The sequence below is a fragment of the Acinonyx jubatus genome, chromosome E4 (genome assembly GCF_027475565.1).
Source record: "Acinonyx jubatus isolate Ajub_Pintada_27869175 chromosome E4, VMU_Ajub_asm_v1.0, whole genome shotgun sequence".
NCBI classification, from domain to species: domain Eukaryota; kingdom Metazoa; phylum Chordata; class Mammalia; order Carnivora; family Felidae; genus Acinonyx; species Acinonyx jubatus.
The window spans coordinates 65,579,240-65,602,086 of record NC_069395.1 but is presented as its reverse complement, the minus strand read 5'-3'; the positions used below and the strand labels follow the sequence as shown (position 1 = coordinate 65,602,086).

General features: G+C 40.6%; 1 protein-coding gene across 14 annotated transcripts in view; it reads right to left on the bottom strand.

The window, feature by feature from the left end:
* CDC42BPA (CDC42 binding protein kinase alpha) overlaps positions 1-22,847 on the bottom strand; it is a 316,248-nt gene that overhangs the window by 42,988 nt on the left and 250,413 nt on the right. For 6 of the 14 annotated variants that reach the window (XM_053208843.1, XM_053208849.1, XM_053208852.1 and 3 more), the window contains 5 exons: positions 21,785-21,876; positions 19,466-19,542; positions 18,352-18,399; positions 11,782-11,820; positions 891-974 (listed from right to left, as the gene is read on the bottom strand). In XM_053208843.1, coding sequence (XP_053064818.1) covers positions 891-974; positions 11,782-11,820; positions 18,352-18,399; positions 19,466-19,542; positions 21,785-21,876 — 340 coding nt within the window. Of the gene's footprint in view, positions 1-890; positions 975-5,099; positions 5,205-11,781; positions 11,821-18,351; positions 18,400-19,465; positions 19,543-21,784; positions 21,877-22,847 lie in introns of all 14 variants that reach the window. The other 8 variants (XM_053208846.1, XM_053208853.1, XM_053208854.1 and 5 more) reach the window with 5 other exon arrangements.

Sequence of the window (22,847 nt, the reverse complement as noted above, 5' to 3'; positions counted from 1 at the left end):
GATCTCACGGTTCGTGAGTTCGAGCCCCATGTCAGGCTCTGTGCTGACAGCTCAGAGCCTGGATCCTGCTTCGGATTCTGTCTCTCTCTCTACCCCGCCCCCACTCACGCTCTGTCTCTCTCAAAAATAAATAAACGTTAAATGAGACTGCGTATTAAAAAAAAAAAAGCGTAACCCCAAAGAACTGGCAAAACACAAATCCAGCATTCTTCTGAACTCTGCAAGTCTGTAGTCTTTCTCCTTAATCAAAAATGTGTTTTTGTGCAAGCTAATGCTGTGTGTACGGTATACTCAAGTCGTCTGTTCCTGCACTACTAGGGATTCCAGATTTTATATTTTAAAATGAGAATAATTAATAATAAAAAGTTGTTTGGGATTTTGGAAAAATTGGTTTCTCAATTATTTCATTTCCCCTTCAATTCGTTAAGTGCCCATAACTGATTTGAAAAAAATCTTTAACAGCATGAAGTAAAAGGAGAATATACTTCAAAAACAGAAATGTTTCAAAAACTCAGAAATGCTTAAAAAAGAAAAGGCGTAATACTCCCAACTTGTCAGCTTTTTCCCCAAATAAATAAAACCAACCAAACCGTGCACTTCAAGACAGCCCTCCCATTCTCAACTGTCATTTTTGATTTAGACTGAAATGAAAAAAAATTGAGAAAAGACGGAATAAAAAGAAAACAAGGTCTGCAACACTCGTCCTACCTTTCCAGGTGGTGATTATTTCCATTCATATACAATTTCTTTTCTTTTCTTTCCAAGCTTTTTATGTGTGTGATTGTGAGGGAACCAACAGCACAAATTACAACAAATACAAAAAGCAGAAGAAACCCATTATTAGTACTTTTTTTTTCAGAACCCATCATGCTTGTATCTAGATTGAGTACCTTAGCTGGAAAGCCAGTTGAAGCAGGACATCCCTTTTTCCTTAAGGTCGGTGTGTGAACAGGAAGAGGAGTACTGTCTACAGTCTGAATCCGGGGGCAAGAGAGGAAACAGAGATCATGAAACACTCCATCTATTTCAAACATCTCTAAAAATAAATCAAAGTAAATAAAGCCAAGCAAGACATCAATAAGGCAAATAATATCTCAATGAAGCTAAAATTCTCATAGTGTTGATAATTTAAATTTCAGCCTGCAACATCTACAAACGAAACAGTTGCTCAATTAGCAAAAAAATAATTGTCTCAAAATTTAAAAAGAAATGATTTAGAAAAGAGAATCCACAAAGAAAACAAAAACATCACAGCATGTAGTCTACATAAAAAATGAGGATATTAATTTTCGAGTTCATCTGAATATGCCCCCATTAATTCTTAAAACTTCCTGAGTTTTTTAAAGCAGGATTTATAATCAAAATATTTAGAAGTCTTTTAACTTCTAACTTCTGTATACAGAATGTATGTTACATATATGGAACACAATTCACTGGATTTGTGTTTAAGTGTGTGTGTGTATGTGTGTGTGCATGTGCATGGGTGCACGTGTGTGTAGAATGAGGAAGTGAGGAAGAGAGAAAGAGAGAGAGAGAGAATGATTAATGGGATTTTGTGCAGAAATCAATTTCCAAAGAAGGAAGCTAGACTGTTTAATATTATTGGAATTCAGACCTTAACATGCAAATTTAAAAGTTAAAAGTCATATCTTTATTCTATAGGTATTAGTGTAAGATATTTCTTTTAATGAAAGGAACCAGTGATTTTACTGGAAAAGAAGACATCACTTAATTAGCGAAGTTTAAAAAAAAAGGCACAAAGAATTACTTTAGGATGCGAAGCAAGCAGGCAAGAGGAAAAAGCTAGCTTTGAACAAAGTTACAGAATATTTTAAAACATTAAGACAAAAATGGATGGTCTTTGTCTTTGTTACTATATTAAACCAAATATTTTATATGCTTAATAACCTTAGAATGGAATTGAGTTTCTCAGAATTTTCTGCTTAATTGTGAGGTTACCTTTAAATTTAATTTACCTTTAAATAGCTTGAAAAAGTTTTCAACCCTATTTATAAATCAATGCCGAAAAAGGTAAACATGAGAACTAAAAGAGAGCAACACTACCTATGTGAAAGTTAATAAAAAAACAACAGGAAACAAAATTGACATTAGAATTTACACAGAAAATCTAAGAGAAGTTTTGAATAAAAAGGAATGAAGTAAGGGTGTTGGAGACAAGATTAACAGAGTTCACAAAGACCAGCAATGCCAAATAAAAATACTATTTGGAAAAGATCCCATTCTTCAAGGTACCTATGCCTAGGAACAAATCTAACAAGCAATTTGAAGTCAACTAATGAAGAAAAAAAATGAAACTTTATCGGAGGATATAAAAGAATATCAAAATGATATGTATATATCATGTTCACAGACGGAAAGACCCAACCACAAAGATGTCAATTCTCCTCAGATGAATCTATAAATTCAACGCAATTAATCAAAAGCCCCATATGGAATCTGACAAGCTGATCACAAAAGTCATATGTAAAACTAAAGGGTGAAAAAAAGAAAATGAAAAAGAATAAGGTGGGTGGGAGTGGTCGATCACACCAGGTGAATTACTTCAGGCTTACAGTAATCAAGACAATGTGACGCTGGTGCAGGAACAGACCAAAAAACAAAACAAACAAACAAAAAACCCCAAAAAACAAAAAACAAAACCAGAAGAAGAGAATAAAGAACCCCCAAACAGATCCATTTATATAAAGCAGAAAGAGTTTTACAAATCAATGAGGGAAATATAAGAGAATTAGTTGTTCATATGAGAAAAACAGATTTATTTATTTATTTAAAGTTTATTTTGAGAAAGACACAGAGAGAGAGAGAGAGAGAGAAGGAACAAGAGGGGTAGGGGCAGAGAGGGAAGGAGAGAGAATCTCAAGCAGGCTCCGTGCTGTCAGTGCAGAACCAGATGCAGGACTTGATCTCACAAACCGTGAGATCATGATCTGAGCCAAAATGAAGAGTAGGATACTTAACTGACTGAGCCACCCAGGAACCCCTGAGAAAAACGGATTTAGAACCCCATTTCACATAATTTGTAACAACCAATTTCAGCTTAAGGTCTTAAACATGTAAAATAAAAAAAATTTAAACTTTCAGAAAAAATATGGAAGAAAACTTTTATAAATGCTGCATAGGGCAGAATTGCTTTAGAAATGCATGAAAAAAATGGGAGCCATAGAGGAGATGATTGATATATATATATATATATATAAGACTACTTTAAAATAAACACTGTTGCAAGACAAAAAGATACCAAATAAAATTTTAAAATAAGCTACAGATGGGAAGAAAGTATTTGCAGTGCATATAAGCCAGCTAAGGATTAGTATCCAGATTATATAAAGAACAGTTACAAAACAAAAGAAACAATTCAATGGAAAAACAGACAAAAGACATATACAGGCAAATCACCAGTGGTCAATAAACATACAAAAGGATGCTGAGTTAACACTAAGATCAGAGAAATGCAAATTAAAAATCCCACTCCATACCCATCAAATTGGCAAAAGTTAATGTGTGACAGTACCAAGGGTTGGTGAAGATGTGGGAAAATGGGGAACTCTCACACATTACTGGTGGGAGTGAAAATTGGTTCAACTGCTGTGGAAAATAATTTGGCAAAATCTAGTTAAAGTTGAGAATGCACATACCATACAATCCAATAATTCAACTCCCAGGTACATAGCTAATCACACTCCGCACACACAAAAGCAGACAGCTATTAGAATGTTCACTTCAGCACTGATTATGACAACAAAAATTGGAAACAGATATCCAATAATATGACATTATTAAATATCCCAAATTTCCAACAAAAGGAGGATGCATACATGGTTGTGGTATATTCATACAACGCAATATGACGTAACGGTTGTAACGTGTGGACTAAATGGACACGTATCTGCAGGAGGAAAGTTCAAAAGCATCACGTTGAATGAAAGCGGTTACAAGAAAATACAGATAACCTGTGTGTAAAACATAAACGTAGAGCAAATGTTATCAGGTATGGTTGCTGTCTACAGATGAAGTAAAACGTAAAACTGAAGAAGAGAAAGTACATCAATGGCAGGGTCTTTAGACGCGTCTGAAGAAGGAGGAAGGGGAACGGTACAGGGAAGGGCGTTTCAACTTTCTCTGAAAACAAATTGGCAAAGAGCAGGGCAAAAATGTCCACATCTGCTACATCTGTGGATGGTGGCCACATGGGCGTTTGCTATTCTCTCTACGCTCCAAAGATTTCAACAGTCAAAACGTATAAACTCAACCACTGAGACAAAGCAGAGCGTCATCAACTTAAGCAGTCTGCGGTCGTTGCTCGCAGGGTTGGAAAAGACCCAGTTAGACTCGAACCATGGATCCCTTCATTTCAGACAGCTTTCCCAGGTGGGCCATCTGCTCCCGGCTCCAGAGACGACACGGGAAACAAAGGGGCGGCGGCAGCGCTGTTCGCAGAGGGGACGCGATCTGAGCTGCACCCACTGAGGCACAACGCCCTTCCGACTCGTTGAGACAATGACCTCTGCTGAGAAAAGTGGCCAGCCGGCTGTTTGAAAGCATTCACGTGGGGTGCAGAACAACACTGGTGTGGTGGTCGTGGTGGTTTTGTGCTACCGCAAGGCAGGGGATGGCCGAATGCCTACTGCTGATGGGCAGTTAAACTGTTCAGCGGCCGGCAATGGCAATTTTAATTTTAAGCTCTACTTTGTGGCAGTTACACATATCTTTTTAGATCAGAAGAGTTAAAATCTGAGAATCGCACCTGACATGGCTGTGTGCCTCTGAGGTTTGTATCTGATAATTCCAAGATTTAGAGAACCCCGCCCTCTGCTCCACACAGTCCTCTACTTCAGATACAGATTACCTTTCTAGTGAAATAAATGTTTGTCTGTTTTAGGTTGAACTTGGGGGGGACAATTTTCTGCTTTTGTTTTACGGTCCTATTTACATTATAATAATAATGCAATGCTCTCCAGTAGACCGTGACTTATTACAGAATATATTTGAGTCAAACAAGAGTCGGCTTTCACTTGTTTTTCGATTCCCTCTTTCTGACAAGTGACAAGCTGGAGAGCGGGGCTACCCCGGGGAGGCACCTTAGCTGGCTCAGCTTCGCAAGAAGTGGGAGGACATGTGGACCTTGACTGGATGCAAACCCGGACGCTCGGATTCCGCACACACGTGTTCTCAACGGGATCAGTCTAGGAGAAGCCAGGAACGACAAAAACCCAGCATACCACTTTCAAACAGCGTGCAGCTCTTAGCGAATTTCTGTAAGGCACAATCACGGTAACATTTGTTGCGAAGAGAGGAAAACGCACTTCAGCCTGAACGTTCACCTCCGGGAAGCGTCATTCCACAAAAGCAGGACTGCTCGCTTTACCATAAACAGAGGGAAAGATGACCACCGGTACCTCCATGCTGCAGGCCTCACTGCTGACCTCTCACTCTGCGTGCCGGTCTCTACTCTACGTTCTTGCAGTCCACGTGAAACGTTCGTGTTTCACAAGAGAAATCTCCCACAAGTGCAGAGGACTTCACAGAGGTATGTCCTGCAGGTTCGAGATAATTCTGCCCTTTGTAAGAACGACATTTGGGCCTCTACCAGGCATCACTTGCAGGCAAAAGAAACAGACTTATCAGCTTTGTGTCTGTCACTGCAGGCGATTCCGCCCTCTTATTCTGCGGCAGAAATGCCAGCACTCACACTCAGCCGCACCCTTTTAACCGAATGTTTTGAGAGACTCAAAAGACGTTGGGTTAAAACTGAGCATTAAAGACTGAGCATACTGATCAATGACTGGTTCCGTCTGGCAATTTTCAAAATGACCAGGATCGTGTGTTTAAAGTGAAAAGGCGAGGAAAGCAGTTTGGAAAAGAGGTTAGGGGAATTTGTTTCGAATGTGCTGTACAGCAAGGACAATGCTTAGATCAGAAGTGACAAGCCAATAAAGAGAACAGTCAGCTTAAAGACTGTACATATGTACTTCACAGCTGGGAAAGCACTTCAATATTTTAAAAATTGGAGCACTCGGACTGAAGCATACCGGCCGCGCCCCAGCTCGGAGCGGGCGATGCAGTCCATTTCAGAAAGCTCATACAGCTTACGAAGTGGGAGACCCAGGCCTGAATCCCACCCTTGCCTTCAAATTCTGTGTTCTTTCTGTTGTACCAGAGGCACCTCCACTCAAGGCTTTAATGATCATGGAGCCTGAGTTACATTATCTTTTTCTCCCGCCAGTGAACTCTGACCAGGAAGAGGGGAGTAAAGAGAGAAGAAAATGACAGTCTTGGACGATTTCTGCCCAGTTCACAAATTTGCTCAAGGACAGGCATGGGGAAGGTGTTCCATTCAAATCATCAATCTGGAGTATAAACCTGGGCTGGAAATAAGGCAGAAAGGTCCCACTTTCTGAAAATCTCCTCCTGCTAGTTTCCGTAAGATTATGTAATGGCAAGCTGAGTACGAGTCCGCGGGGGAAAGGGTTCAACGAACACGGACCGGATATGCAAACAGTACTGGTGCGCACAGCCCGATGTGGGGCTCGAACTCACGAAACCGTGAGATCATGACTTGAGCTGAAGCCAAGAGTCGGACACTTAACCGACCGAGCCCTCCAGGTGCCCCTGTCATAAAGTTTCAAAGAAGTGTCTGAGTAGGGGCTTTGCTGAGTATGAAGAACTGAGTCATCTTAAGAAAGCGGAAGCTTCTGGCCGGTCACACAAAAGCGTGACTGGAAGACCGGAGCCGAGGCCCCGTGCCAACGAACGGGGCTGACCAGCCAACACAGTGGCTTCCTACCTGGGAGGGCAGTGGCTTTAAGCCCGGTGCCAGTGCGAGGAGGGCGGGAGCCGGCTTTCAGGGGTCCCGGCGGCAGGGGGAGCAGGCCTGACAGCTGCGGCCAGGGGCTGGGCAGGCGGCTTTGTTACTTACACTTTCCTGCGCCGGGATCGGGGAGGCGTACGTCGCGGAAGTCATCACGCCTAAAAACCCACCCCCTGCCTCCGCCCACAGTTGGTCACTGAAACATTTACCATCATGTTTCACGACCCTGTGAAAATGTGACACTGACGGTGTGATACTGAACAAAGGGAAAATGATGCCTTCGGGGTTTCATCCGTGATGACAGAAATTAGTGACTCTGATGGGAACTCTTGAGAGTTCCCATCCCTTCAAATACATACCTCTTGGCCCCTCTTTAGAATCACTGTCACTTATAAAAAGTCTTTTTCTCCTCACAGTTTTTACTCATAAATAAAAAAGAAAACCACAGGAATGAGGACAGATTTTAAAAGGATTTTCTTAGCTGCAGGAGGTAAAAACTGGTTATTCAAAAGAGGAAACGTTTAGACTTAAAACCTAACCCAATACCAATTCTAATAACAGAATAATGAAAATTACCATACTTTTTGGAACTATATGCTCTTAAAACTAAATTCCAGAGATTAAACAAAATCAAGGTAGTTCTTATTTTAAAAAATTTAAAATAAGTAAACATATTTGAGTAATATTTTGAGATGGCATTGAGTATATTTATAAAAGTTGAGCTATACCATTTACGATGATACGCTTACTTTTTAAAACACGTGAATGTATAAGTGAAGCTTAAACATTACCACTTTATTTTTCAAAAGTGTGTTTCTTAGGAAAGGCAAGGAACAAAGTTTGGTACAGAAGAATAAACTCGTGGCAATAATGTTTTGAATATTAAACTAAGAAAAAATTTTCCCAGATCTTCTAAAAGGGGTTGGAAGCAAATACCTGTTAGATTAATAGATTTAAATATTTCCTTTCCTTTCTGCATTACTGCCAATGTAAACAATATCTCAAAAGAGGTTTAACAGTAAGAATAAGAAAAACGTAATACCACTTATATATTTTCTACATCAAAGTGTTCATTAACACCAAAAGGACTGGTTTATCAAGATGCTAATTTTATCTATAACTACAAGCTTACCAACACACTTATAGTTAATGATTCTACCCACTAAAAAGCAATTGATTTTACTAAACCTTCAGAATACTCAATAACTAGAAGGCAGACTTTGCAGATAGCCTAAAATTAATTTGAAAATTAACTGGCAATGATTCACTTAGAACATGGAGGCAAAGCAACTGATTGACAGCACATCAACTGTGCTTATCTTCTGAGCCATTATCATGGTTATAACACAATCATTAGTAATATACTTAAATCATGGAAGTTAAATTCTCTGTGTTTTGAAAAACTGGATAGCATTCAATGTAAGCAATGACTTGAATTCATAATTCAGGAAAAGCTGATGAGTATGATACACACCAATAGCAGAGATATCATAATTCGTTAATCGGGTAAATGGTTGTAGAAGGAATGATAAAAAGGAGAAAAATAGCAAAAAACAATAAATAGCTAATATTTATTGGACAGCACCTTCTGATATTTGGAGAAAGATCTTGGAAACAAATCTTAATAGTATAAGCCATTCACTCAATATTTCTAAGCTGCAATCTACTGTGAAAACATGAGGGATGTCTTTACATAAATGTGATTTTTTTTCCTATTGTTTTGGTTACCTAATTCTCTTTTCTAAGTAGACACACTTCCAGGAGTTATTCTTAGGAGCAGGCAATAGAAACATCTACTATATCCAATGTAATTTTTACCTATTGCTTTACCGTTTGGGGAAAAAAAGGAAAACGGAATGAGTTATCAGAGGTATCATCCACGATACATAACACTGCCATGTAAAAAGTCCATAATGTTTCCTGAATCTGTTAGGATTTCCCTCCTGAATGATCGACAAAATGTATTGTTAGAGCAGTACAGTCAAACAGAAAAGTTTTTTCCTCTCCCAGGATCAGATCTGATTTTTTAGGTGAAGTCCTCAAGTTACTCACTATGGTTTTCTGATAAATAATAAAAACCACTAAAACGACTCATCTTGATTATTTATCAATGGGCCTTTTCTACTCCAAAATAATTACAGATTTGAACAGATACAAAAAGCAAAACATTCCCATAAGAAACCTGGTTTTAAAGTAAAAGATACCAAGATTTGATATGGATTTGATCTAGATTAAAAAAAAAAAAGCTTCCATCTAACATTTTGTTTTGCATTAGTAAATATAAAACTCTAAGAAAATTAAAACTCTAAGAAAAAACCCCCATTATCATCATCCTTTAAGCTACAAGTATTTTGGAAACAAAGTGGCAAGTAATCCAATTTTTTTGTATTCAGGAACACTTTATAACCTCAAACTTTCAACGATGTAATTATTTCTGTTAATTGAACTTATGATAAAAACAGTATTATGGAAATACTAGATCATTTGGGAAACAGCAAATATAATATTTTATTATCCTAAAGCAAATAATAAATTACTCAAGGTTATGACAAGTAAGTGCAATCTTACTAATTACAAACAATATAACTTGGTACTCAATGAAAATTTCCCATTATTTTCCATATATTGATCTGAAGATCTACTCTGGAGACTTTACAAATGTTTTCAGAAAACAGAAAGTTCGGCTACGTGTTATTTAAAATCTCTGTTCTAAACTCGGAAGGAATACTGTAAAATTCAATGCTTCTATTAATGAAAACACTGTGGACCTTTCCATTAACCACTTACATTCAGGCATTAACAACAGTATTCGTAACCAATCTTTCTTATACTATGCTTAATTGAATAGCACCATTTATAAAGAATGGGACTTTTCAGCACACTGGACATAAAAGTCCAGTAAACCTTAAATTGTAATACCTCACTTATCTGACATTTAACAGTCACTTAAAGAATTTTAAATTTATAAAAGTATTACATATTGCTTGTCTAAAAAACACAGGCTATAACAAAATTGTACGTCACTGTTAGATTCAAGGCCACTGTTAGGAATGGTAACGACCTGTGTCCCTTCTGCAATGTGCCGCTGTTTCCCAGGGCCACTGGGCCCCTCACTGTACCGCCATGATGCTTCTATGGATCTGCTGAGTAGCTGGTAATTCTTCACTCAGCTCCCTCCAAGACATCAGCACTTTTCAGAGAGGTTTTTTTTTTTTTTTTTAATTTGCCAGATACATAACCAAGGAAAAACTCCAGAAATCCTGGGAAGCAGATTACCAAGCCTATCACATCTGCATTTAAAAAATCATACAGAAACAGTCAGTGGGCTCTAGTCAGTGCGGCTTATTCACATCCTGTAAGATGAAGACAGAGACTGAACAGGAGGAACCTTGTAACGGCTATTTCCCTCAGAAGCTTCTCCCTATTCCAAGACTCACAGAAGTGTTCTGGGTCAGGGCCCCTAGAAGTCTGCAAGGCAAGTGAGATACAATCTATATTTAACCAGCGAAGTAAAATCTCTCTGAACTGTAACCATGTTAAAGAAAAACCAGTTAAAAATTTAGTCAAGTCACAGGCTGATGATTTGAACCTAATATCGTTGGGCACACAATATTGTGGTCTTCCTTTCTAGAGGTTATACGATATACTTAACACATATTCAAAGATTAATCTGATAAATCCAAGCACCCAATGGTTTTAACCCTATAAATGTCAGGATAATAAAAAAAATCGGTTGAACCAGCAATCTCTTCGAAGACTTCACTGATCAATGGAGTACTAGTTGAAGTCATACTGGCCGCCTCACTGGTATCCGAACTGCTTATTCACTAATAAGCAGTAGTTTGGAAACATGTGATCTAGGAGGGTTAATCGAGCCACCCTACTATTTCCCGCGTTCTCCATAAATCAGAGAATTCCATGATCTAGCTCTTTCCAAGTCCAAGAATTCTCAAGAATTTTGGATTTAAGGTGCTGACCAATACCAACGATTATGAAGCCGACGACAGGTTTTAAAACTTCCACCTAACGACAGGCATTCCTTTTTAATGTTACTATTTTACATCGCATATGAAAAACAGAGCAAACATCAGCCAGCCCACTGCTTTTCAACTACGGAGTGTGTGTGTTGTGCATAATGACATTGGGGTGGATGCTGATGTAGGGAAATTGAGACCTTTCTACAAATACATCCCCCACTCTGGGCATGTCAGAATCGTGCTGGATAGAGGTAGTGGCCTAGCCCATTTAATCCTGACAAACCCTGACCTAGCCTTAGTACAGGATGATGCTGACAGTTGGTTACCAATACATATATAAAGAATGTCACGATATTTCTAAAAATCTTGGAGCTACCTTAGAATATAAACAATTAACTATCAACATTAAGGCTTCAAATCTATAAATGTATTTAGGGACATTCCTTTGAACTACATTAAAAAAATCTATCAAAGATTTCTGCTGAATGGATTTACGTCAAACTATAGCCAATAAGATCTATAACTTGCCCCAAATTCGTTTGACTTTTGCATAATATGAATTGTCAAGCTTTTTTCTACATAATTAAAATCTCTAGGAAATCTCCACATATCTGCTCATATCAGATTCTTATTGAGAAACTCATTTACTCTGGCAGGGGACTGATTTGGACAGCAAACTTTAGAATCACTTTCCTTCCTACTAAACATGAAAAAGATACCTTATAATTTGAGTCGTTTGGTTGCCGAAATGTAGACGAACATTCCTAAAGCTTTACGGCCCAAGCCAAAGAAAGAAAAGGAAAAGAAAGAAAAGGAAAATACGGAAAGGCAAGAGCGAGAGCAGCAGCACAAAGCATGCAGCGGAGGTAAGAGCACACCACGGGGACGTGAGCGTGTTCTGCAACCACAGGCAAAAAGGGTGAGAGACAGGGAGGAGGGCGTGGGGTGGGGACACACGGTGCAGTGGTTTCTTACACGTCTGCCTTTGCTAGCTGGAGTGCAGGACGGAGAGCGCTTCAACAAAGAAAGGAGAATACTACACGTTACAAATACACACGACTCTCGATGGCTCCCGCCGTATTAACAGACAAAGTCTACCAACATACACAGAGAGACACATTTTCTGATAGGTTCAAAGTACATTTGTTTTCAGGAAAAACTGGAGGATAGGACAGCGGAGAAATGGCTGCTCGGACTCGGGCTAAGGTGACAATAACGCTTTCGCTGGACCCCGCGCAGTGACCCACGCAATGGTGCTCCAGCGAGCGAGGGACAATCTCCTTCCTGTGGAGGTTTGGAAGTAGCAACTGGAAACAGGAGAACGAAAAGGAGCCAAATAATTCTGACTGAGCGCCAGTTAGCACTTAATAAAATATTTCACGGGCCGGTCTTTTCCCTACCAAACTCTTACTGTTTTCAAAGATGATTCTTTCCAATGGTAAGAGCTAAATTAGGCCTTTGGAATCACTGACCGTGAATGAAAACAAAAACAGTTACTTCAACGATACCACCCGCCTTGACTGGATATTAGGCTTAAGTCAAAAGGGACTGTCACCTTTCTGACACTGAAGATTCAGTAATTAGGGAAAAACAGCAAGAACAATAAGCAGGTAGTAACCGCATCAAAACAGTCCCAAGCCTCTGGAACTTTGGGATGTGCAAAGAGCAGAGCTTCACACACATAAACCATCTCTACCTCTGGCAACTCCCTATATTCAACTGAACCTAACATTTCCTGAGGTTTTGCAACGGGTCAGGTATTTATTTACAAGGTGGGGAAGACCCCAGGCCCCCAACAGTGGGCCTCACGCGGTAGCGGAGGTTTGCTGCACAGTTTTGTGGGAGGCCGGAGGCGGGACGTACAGGATTTGCATGGGGGCCTAGAGGAGGGAGTTTACAAATGGAGTCTACAGGAGCCACAGAAGATTCCAGAGAAAACTTGGAAGGGTAAGAAGATCATTCCGGATTACCGGTATTATCTGTACAACTCTGGCAGATCGCTAAACAGGAACTATTATTTCTTTCTAGGAAATGGGAAGGGGGCTGACTTGAACACCGTGTCCTGAAGAGTTAATCGTGAACTGGGATTAGAAGGCCTGCAGATTCCTAAGCAATTTGTGTTTCTTTGTCCAGTGTGTAACTAGCACACCTTCCTCTTGGACTCCGTGGACCATACTCATCTATCCGTGGGGACCCCACTCAGGCACTGGTTCCTTCAGAAAGCCTTTCTGCAGCCGCCTGGCTCAGTCAGGTATCTCTCCTTTATACTCCTATGATATACAATCCATATCTTTTATTAGTTTGATTTTCCCAATCGTGTTATAATTATTGATTTACACATGTGGTTTTTCCATCAGACTCGGATTCTTCAGGGCAAGAAACATTGTAACATGCTTATCATAATAAAACCTATCAATTTAAAAATCCTTAATAAGTACTGAATGAATCCTTCTGAAATGCTGCAATACTTAACTGAAATATTTCTTACGGCACCTGTCACTTTCGACATGGCACAGCACGTAACCATGGATTTATTTTTTCTAACAAGATGATAAGCATTTCGCGGCCTACGTCTCCATCTGCTACGTCTTAGGAGCTACCACCGTGCAAGGATTAACACAGAGAATCCTTGACTTTCTGGCTATCTTTCTACACTTCTAGAGCAGAGTTGGGAGTGTGCTGAATCCGTGAAAAAATGCATGACTAGTTCAAAGTACACACATTGCCACCATACTAAAAACAATTCAAAACGTCTCTCAAAACCATCTCTGCATATGAAGGACAACACCTGGTCTCAGCTGGCACTGTATAAAGCTAATAATGATACTAAATCATAGTGATAATGTTCTTCCCAAAGTGTCTACCTAGAAACCAGACAGCTGTTTTTCTGTTTTCAACAAGAAGGGGAAATTAGGCTGCTTCCTGATGATACAATTACAGGAACACACACTATGCTCTCTCTTCTACACACTGACACACAACCACGGTTTTGTACAAACAGTGGAACTGGTCTCACAGCCCGGGAGAAGCCAGTATGTTGCCCTCATCTCTAATCATATACACTTTAAAACTATGCCTTTTCTACCTAGGTCTCTCGGTCGCCACCGTAATGCTCAGGCTGATCGTAGGAGGAGGCACACAAGCAGAAACCAAAAGAAGTACTTTATCTTATAGACACGGATTTGGCAAATAGCTTTTAAGATTCAGTTAATGAATTCCAAAGGTCTTCTTAAACAGGAGAGTGAAGAGTGAAAGTCTGGGTGGTCATGGGTGTTTCCCTCTAGACTGCCTCAATGTATGAGAATATAATACAGATCTTGTATATATAATTAAGATAGAATCCTGCCTAAATGAGAGAAGGGCTGCATATGACAATCTCCTGAAACGTGAGTTTCAAGTTGGATTGTATTTAACATGTGGATGGAAGTTTTGTAAAAAAAAAAAAAAAAAAAAAAAAAAAGAATTGAAGGAGGAAATATCAGAAATGCCATGATTTCTCAGCAGGATCTACACCTAGTGTGGGTCGTAGGATGAAAAGATCTTTATAATGTATGTTTTAAAATTCTGTCTTCCACGGATTCTCATGGATGATCGAATTGCCCCAGATCCAGCTGACACAATGCTGCAAAGCCTCAGATTTCTGTGACTGGTGATGACAGAACATAAAAGAAGCCAGGGGAGAGACAAGAGATCTCTACAGGGAAGAGATGAATGAAGGAAGCTAGGAGCCGGGCTGAAATTAAATAGTTCAGGACATCGTAGCAAGATTTTAATATGAGGCCAAAACGAGGAGTAGGAGAACGAGCTTGTCAATACTCTCCGACTGCTGGCTTCTCGGAATTGGCCAGGATACAAGAAAACAGGGTTTGTGAGGATCAGACAGTCGGACCAATGGTACTAACTCTATTCCTTTATGTCTGACCTTTAATTCCTTGGTCTACTCTTTCCTCGGCACACTAGAGTTAAGACAGCATCCCAAAAGCAAGTTGGCAAATTCTCATTTGCCAGGTAAATGGGCAATTCCCATTTTTGTGTGTGAACTTGGCCCAAATGAACAGAGTGTAGAATCGTAATTTAATAAAACTCAAAACCTACCTGGCACAGATTTAATAAATGACAATCTGTTTACCAAATACAACAACAAGTGGTTCATTTAGATGACCATAATTAGCATTACCTTTAATACAGTTAAGCCAAGTATTATCTTTGGTTCCTTTGAAAAGAAGAAAACGAACTGACCAGGATGGGAAGTTTGTAAGTGTGGTCTGGTCATCCCTGGACTTCTTGCCCCTGGGATGCAGGGAACAGATGAGGGAAAGGCCAAACTGCCGAGCTCCACCTGTCCCTCACCCTGTTCGGGACCTGGAGGCTGGGCCAATATGGAGTCACCCCAGGCAGTCTAGGACTGGGGTGTGGGGTTGGGAGAAAAGATGAGGTTACCCTGTGGTCACTGGTGTCTCACCACACGTGGGAATGCCTGACCCGAGAGACAAAGTGGTCAGAGTGACGTCAGTTTCTTTTAACATGAATTAACCCCCCTTCTATCTGCCCTCAATAGTGTCGTACCCCGTTGCCACTAATTCCCTATTCCCCCAAAGACTGAGAGTCCAGAAACTTCCCTAATGGGACAGCAGACCGCCCACTTTACTAATGGGAGAAGGCGGTGATAAATGGTGGCCAAAAGCATGGACTGAATATATCCCAAGTTCTTTTCTCTTTCAGGAGAAGTTCATGATTATGCACGTAGGAAAGCCCAACCACCTGAGTTCTCCTGAGTCACAAAAGCAGGTGCTTCGCCTGAATCAGAGGGAAGGAAGGAACCTCCGTACACTGCTCCACCGTCAAGGCCGCGCTTACTGGAAACTCTATGCGTAGCAAGACCTGTGTAAACGGTGCAACTTAAAAGGAAACTGCTCTGAGTGTGCCCAGATTCCAGCATTCGCTTGAATTTTGAACTTAAGGAAGTCAAAGGTGATTCTGGAGGCGGGGAGGGGCCGGTGGTTTGGTTCTAAAAAACCAGAGGGCAGAACGAGGTCGCTAGGCCTCGGCGAGCAGACGAGGAGGTCGATGGCGTGCGGAGGCCAAAGAAAACTTGCTTTCTGCAATCCTGCTCCACCTCAGCTTTATCCCTTCCTAAACCCACGAGTTCCTGCCTGCGATTCAAATTCCGAGTCCGCGGCGTGCCCGGCTTCCCTTCTGCAGCAGTGAGGCCGACGCCAGAGAAGAAGGATGCGAGGGTGAGTCGTGCGGGGTAGCTGAGGTTTAGAGTCTGCTCGCTGTCAGGGGCGGCCCCGCACAACACTCCAAGGGGCGTGGGCACAAAGATCACAATTCACTCTGTTCCTTAAGATCCCAAACGCCGAAGAGAACTAACTGAAGCTTCGCGCCTCGCGTCTCGGCTGCTGAGCGCAAGCGTGCCGAGGACCGGACACTGGTTTTCAAAAACCTCATCCTCCCACGGCCTCGAGGGTGAATGGAATGAGGACTCTGGGAAGAGCAGTCGTACTCATCAACCAGAAAGAGCCTCCGGCCATAGAATATGAAGTAAGAAGACGAACTATGTTTGAAAATGGGAGCTGACGGCTGGCCTTGTCCCTGACATGTAAAAATCAACGCGCAGCGGTGACCTGACTTGACGATTCAGGGGGAAGGTGCGGTGACCCGCGCGGGTGGGGGTGGAAAGGTGGTTAGAGGGCTAAAGGCGACATTCAGGTGACAACGGACTCCTGGACAAGAAAGGAAGCTAAAGGAACTTGGGAAGGGGGTGAACGGCCTATGACGAGTAAGGCAACAGCAGGGCAAGGGCCTCACGTTCGCTGTTCCCTTAAGTCCTCAAACCACCTATGAGTCGGTACCGCTGTTATTACCCTTGTTCTTCTGACCAGCAGACTGGGGCGCAGAGAGGTTGGGTAACTTGCTCCCAGCCACACACCTGGAAGGTGGTGGAGGCAGGATTTGGGTCACCTTATGTGCTTACCCAGTAAGCGGGAAGGGGAACCTCGGGAGCAGAGACCATGCTTTTTAAGAGCTGGCGCCTGGATCAGAAAGATTCAGCCTGTGTGAACTCAACTCCTTTTCGCTGTGTAACAGGGGTTCCTTTGTGCCGGTTTAAGACTCGGTGGTCTGTGTGAACTGAGCTCAGGCTGAGCGCCGGTGGGTGAAGGACAAGAGAGTTCTGGAGGAACGTCAAAGCGGGACGCTTCCTCACTACGGCCGGGTGGCAGCGGACAGAGTGGGGCCACGCGGGTGTCCCTGTAGCAGGCCCGTCGGCCACAGGACACCCGGGCTCCCGTGTTCTACATTCAGAGCTTTGTGTGGGAGGGGAAGGGGCGGGGAGAAGGGTTTGTTAGAAAAAGAGAAAGGAAATGGTTTTCTAGCAGAAGGAACCATTAAAAGAATTTATTCAAACTTCCTTGTCTTTCTCTTTCAAGTGAATGATGTTTCTATGGAAATAACATCTTGAGTATTTTAGTACAAACATCCAGTAGATGGTAACATGAAATACTGTTGTACATCAAAAGAGTTCTCTTTTTATCACAGCGTAGAGTGAACTAGGACCGTCTCAAGAATGATGAAATAGTTTCCATTCAGAATGGAAAATAGTACACTTTGGTATGATATTTCAAAGGCAGAAAAAAAAATCAGTTAAAAAAATGTTTAAGCCTAGATCAAGAGTTTTCATGAGTGGAAAATTATGCAAAGTACTCTTCTGAATGTGAGAATTATGTTTAACAGAACACAAAAAATAAAACATAAAAATTGCCCCAGGTTTAAAAACTGGGTTCTGCGCAGAACATCTGCATCTGAACCCATTCTATTTTCCAGTTTCTAGAAAGGTTAAATGTTCAACAGGACAACAAAATGCCTTATGACAGGGATTTTTGTGCCGTTTAATGTGGAACAGAGAGAACGCGGACAGGTGGCATTTCAGTAAAGAGAGTGAAGACATCAGGGACTTCTAAATGATCAAATCTACAGAATTAATTTAGGAGAGAAAATGATAATGCAGTCAATTTATAGTGCATGTAGCACATATGTTAACTAAAATCACTTTCCACATTAGAAGAGAAATGCTGTCAGCACTAAAAATTGATTTGTACTCAATTATTATGTTACAATAAAATCTACTGAAAGATTTAATACGTCACTTTTTCTGATTTTATTACCAGACGTTTATTTCTAACTAACATAAAAATTAAATAGCAAAATGCTGCAAAGGGGAACGTGAAACAGAAGTTGCCATGAAAAAGAAAAATGAGCCCTTTTATATATTTATCCACATAGTGACAATAATCAAATAAGCATTCCAGTCTTCAGAACTGTTGCAAAGAAAGGGAATCCAGATTCCTGACGGCCAAAGCATTTTTCAAAGTACATATTCACTTCCTGATGTTTAATAAAAATAAACCCTTTGTTTCATTTCAGACAAGAAGCAAATTTTGTCTCACAAGTAAATTACCAGGTGTGATCATTCTAAAACTGAATGCATTACTAGGCAAAACTCTTCAATTCAATTCACTGATGGTTTGAAAATCAAAGACTTACGTCATCCAAAAAATCAATCAGTGAAGATGAGGAAGAAGAAAAGGAATCCTATTTAACGAATACAGCAATAAAAAAAATAGAAAATATGGATGAAGCAATTTAATAAGAACAAATAAGAAATCAAAAATCTTGTAAAACAATTAAAAGGCAAATGACATTAATTCAAACAAACAAATGAGAAAAGCAGTCATTGTCACTTGCTCACGAAACTCAGAACTCCAGTAATTACTTTTAAAAGCTGATCCCTATCCCAAAGCAATGAAATACAATGCATATATTGTACCCAAAACGTAATACGGTGAAGTGCACGGCAGATCACTAATAATCAAATTAAATGAAACACTTGAGGAGTAACGGGATCTCTCTGCCTCTAATTGTTCCCACTGGAACGTAACCTCTAGGAGAGCAGGGCGCGGTCTATTTGGCCACTACTTTAACTCCGGCACCTTTAACAGTGCTCTGCACAGAGATACAAGATTATTTGTTTACTAGAGGTATAATCACTAACGTGAATTTTCTGGGACGAAAATATACTTTATGAATTTGGTTTTTTTTCCCCCTGGCAAAGAATTTAAGCAGCAGAAACTGACAGGCATACAGTCACTATTTCATTATTATGGAATCTTCCTAACACTCTCTAGGTAATACTTGTAACAAAAAGTATGCCTATTGTAAACTCCTAAAAAAACTTGAATTGACTTGGAGCTAGAACCAGCACTGCTCTATCCTGAGATTGACCTTTTTCACCGTTTTGTTTTGTTTTGTTTTTTTAATTGTGGCTCTATGCTTGGGAGAAAAAACAAAAGTGTCAACATTACTTCAAAAGTTAGGATTTGTTCTGTATTTTCTGTCTCCCAGGGGAAGGGATGAAATTTCTTTTAAATCTTGGGATGCTCATATTTAGACCTTTCTTAGATTTTTCTTACATATACAGGTGATCACCATTTCCATAAGAATACAGAACATATTCCTTTCTTAATAGACTCTTGTTTATAGAAGATTCTAGGTCCTTTTATGTGGGAAGTGATAAAACCGTTTCACCGCCAACAAATTTTAAATCACAACCTGAATTTGAAACTGACCACAAAGAATACTTGCACAGTTCAGTACTTACTTCAAGTTGATCCAGACCATCGGTAGGCGTATTCAAAAATGCCAAGAAAGAATGCTGTGAGTCTCGGTGCTCTATACCTAGAAGACAGCAGCAACTGTTTTTTAAAACTAGAACAATTTAAACTCATTCTCACGGATAACCTTTCCTGTCTGAATCTATTAAGAGCTGTTCACAAACGACCTCATTTTAAGGCTGATCAGTCCTATTAACTCTACATTTAAAAAAAAAAAACCGTATTAATGTTTCTTGAAATATCACTTAACAGTCGATTATTATCAGTCTCCACGACACGCTTGTTTCCTGACTTACTTGAGTTCTCGAATTTCTTTCTTTTCCCTTAGAGTACATTATAAAAACACATTAAATCGTGGTAGGGTTGAGAGACTCTTTAAAATATGGTTCTGTTTTTTCTAAGCTAATTTATCACCAAACAAGGTTTCTGTTTTGAAACACTCGTACTGCACACAGAGTATACACTAATATACATGACCTCTTACAAGAAAGTAAAGTAGTGATACAACAAATGTATTTAGTTATGAAAAATCGGTTGTCAAGGCCTCAATCTGATTTCAGGTATTGTTTTATTGACGAAATGAGGCACTCAAACCCTCGGTTTTCTCAGATGAAGTTTTAAAAGTTTCTGCATATTTCTTCACTGTGACATTAACTTTAAATGCGTAATTTCCAAAATAATTCTTAAAATATACAGGCAATGAAAAATGCTAGCAATCAAGCACACCGTTTTGATTTCCATATCCTTAGGAAGTTACATCCACTAATTTGTGTGGTTTTCACAATAATCTCGCCAGATGATGTACTACGTTCAGAAATTCATCCAATCGATACGTATTTACTGAGAGCCCATTAGGTGCCAAACCTTGTCCAGATACTGGCATATACTAGTAAACACACAGAAAAAACAATCTCGCCCTCATTATGTAAACATCACATTACATTATTTAAGCAGTAGAGTACGTTATGTTACAACATAAAGTGAAATTTGATTATTCTGCAATGTTCAAAATCCAAGTACAAGGGGCAGGTTAACGTGTCTTCATAAAGCAGAGCGATAGACTTGAGTTACTTCTTTCGCAAGTTTAGATCCATGCTAACAATGACGCCACCACTGACACCAGAGTCATACTCTGCACTGGTATCTTTTCTGTACAGACTGCCTTCAGGGCTACAGGTCCTACATGTCTTATATATTCTTGGTCTTCTGCTCACTAAATAGTGCAGCTCCTTTCCACCATTCATGTCTGAAAACTCAGCTTGAGTCTCATTTTGGTGAGAAGACCTGTGCTCAATCTGAATTCCTAATCTGCCTTTTCTGGGTTCCTTCCTTTCTTGTTCACTAGGAAATGCCATCAATAAAAAATGTATTGAACATCTGCTATTTTTAGGGTTTTTTTTCATGTCAAATCCTTCACGTGTATGATACCCTCTCCTCCACAATTTTAAAAGCAGATACAGAGACCCAACCATCAGCGTGCGTCACACGACCGAGAAGTTAGAGGGAAGCACGACGTAAAGCCGTTAATTCGTCCACTATTCGGTCAGGAATACGGGCTTTGTCAGGATGGTGGATTTCTAATAACTGGATGTAAGAGGATCCCTTCACTGGGAAAATAACATTCTGAATTTCTTTGTATTACATCTTCACATTCTGAATGCCCACATTTTGGAAAGAAAGTGGAGGAAGTTCCTGTAATGGAACTCCCAAGCTCTCGGGAATTCCTGTTCATGTTAAGACTCATTAATGTTCAGGCAATGCCTTCAGGAAAATGGGAATGGATCCTGAGAAATCCCACAGGGCAGGCAACTGAAGAACCAGACCTGGAAGAAAGCAATGGAGTGCCCCAACAGTTCATTCCTGAGCTGCCTTTTAATACCGGATTAATCTTTGGTTACTTCACACACTGTTCCTCAGCTACCCCGGGAGTGAAGCCCCCTACAGCATCTGAAAATAGTGTAAGGTATATTATACAAATAATAGTTTTTTTCCGATCACAAAAATATTATTTGTGTAACAGTCTGCGGCTATGGAAAAATGGTCCAAATTACGGCAAAGTGAGTTTTTCTGTTACTACGAAATTCTTTAAACAATGTATATTGAGCACAACAAAATGACTCAGAGACCAGGCTAGTGCACGTGTGTGTGTGTGTGAGGCGTGTGACGTGAGCATACACATATCCATCAGTGAGCGCCAGTGCTGCTGCGTGAATAACTCCCCGACCCGTGCAAGATGCTGACGCTCATGTGACAGAACGGATTCAGAACAGAAGCAGCCCTGATTGATGCAAAACACATTCTCATACCCTTTTCAGATCTAAGCTCTTCAGTGTCCTTTATTAGCTGCTCGATTTCTGATAGTAGCTCCAAGTTCTTCTTCTCGGAGTCTTTCAGTTTACTTCAATAAGGGAAAAAAAGGAAAAACGTCATTATTTTTATCGCCGGTTAGGGAGCCATCCTACAGTAAGTACGTGGTTGGAGTTTCTTGGTTTCTGTGTCAGTCATGTCAAATCAGGGAAGTACGAACCACTGCAGGGCAGACAAATCGGCCCTGTCACCTACTCTTGTGCAAATAAAGTGTTACGGGAGCACGGCCAGGCCCGTCCGTTCACGGACGGTCCACGGCCTCTCTCGCTCTATGACAGCGGGGCTGAGCGGGCAGGGACCCCGTGTCCCACCAAGCCTGAGACACCTTGGATCTGGCCTTTTAGAGAAGATGCTGACCTGGAGCTAAATGATTCAATTTTAAAATGTCCTCAAACTACAGGTCAAATCTAGAATTTGGTGAGGCTCTTTTACACAGAGCCATGGAAATGGAGCGTTTTCACAAGCGTGTCTACAGTTTTTGGCTTTGCTCGTGGTCCCGCGTCCCAGGCGGGAGAAGGCGGCGCGCGCTCGGTCCAGGTAGGACCTGGGGAACTGCACCCAACGGCGCTTTGGGCTCGAGATGACTCACCGGCTCCGGAAAGCGTTCTCTCCCGTTTTTGGTGTCACACGAGCACATTTAGGCAACGCGTACTTAATTTATGTCTGGATTATTCATAACAAGAGTTTATAATTCAGCTGGGGTGCTGGTTGCCTGACCTCCGATTCGATTCGGAATATGAGTGATTACAGTCGAAGCACTAAAAGGCTTCACACCGTTAGATACTGAATTTATGGGACCGCATTTCTTTTCACGATCGAATGCCTTTGGGGCTTTGCTTTCCAGCACCAAATGGATTTTTCTATTTATATGTTGATTTGTGACCAGAACTTTCTATTGTTTCTCTGACTTATTCTTGAACCATGTTTATATCCCATCTAATTAAGATTTTCATTGTATCATTTATTTCTTCAGAGTATAATTTGCTCTACTGTTGTGATGAG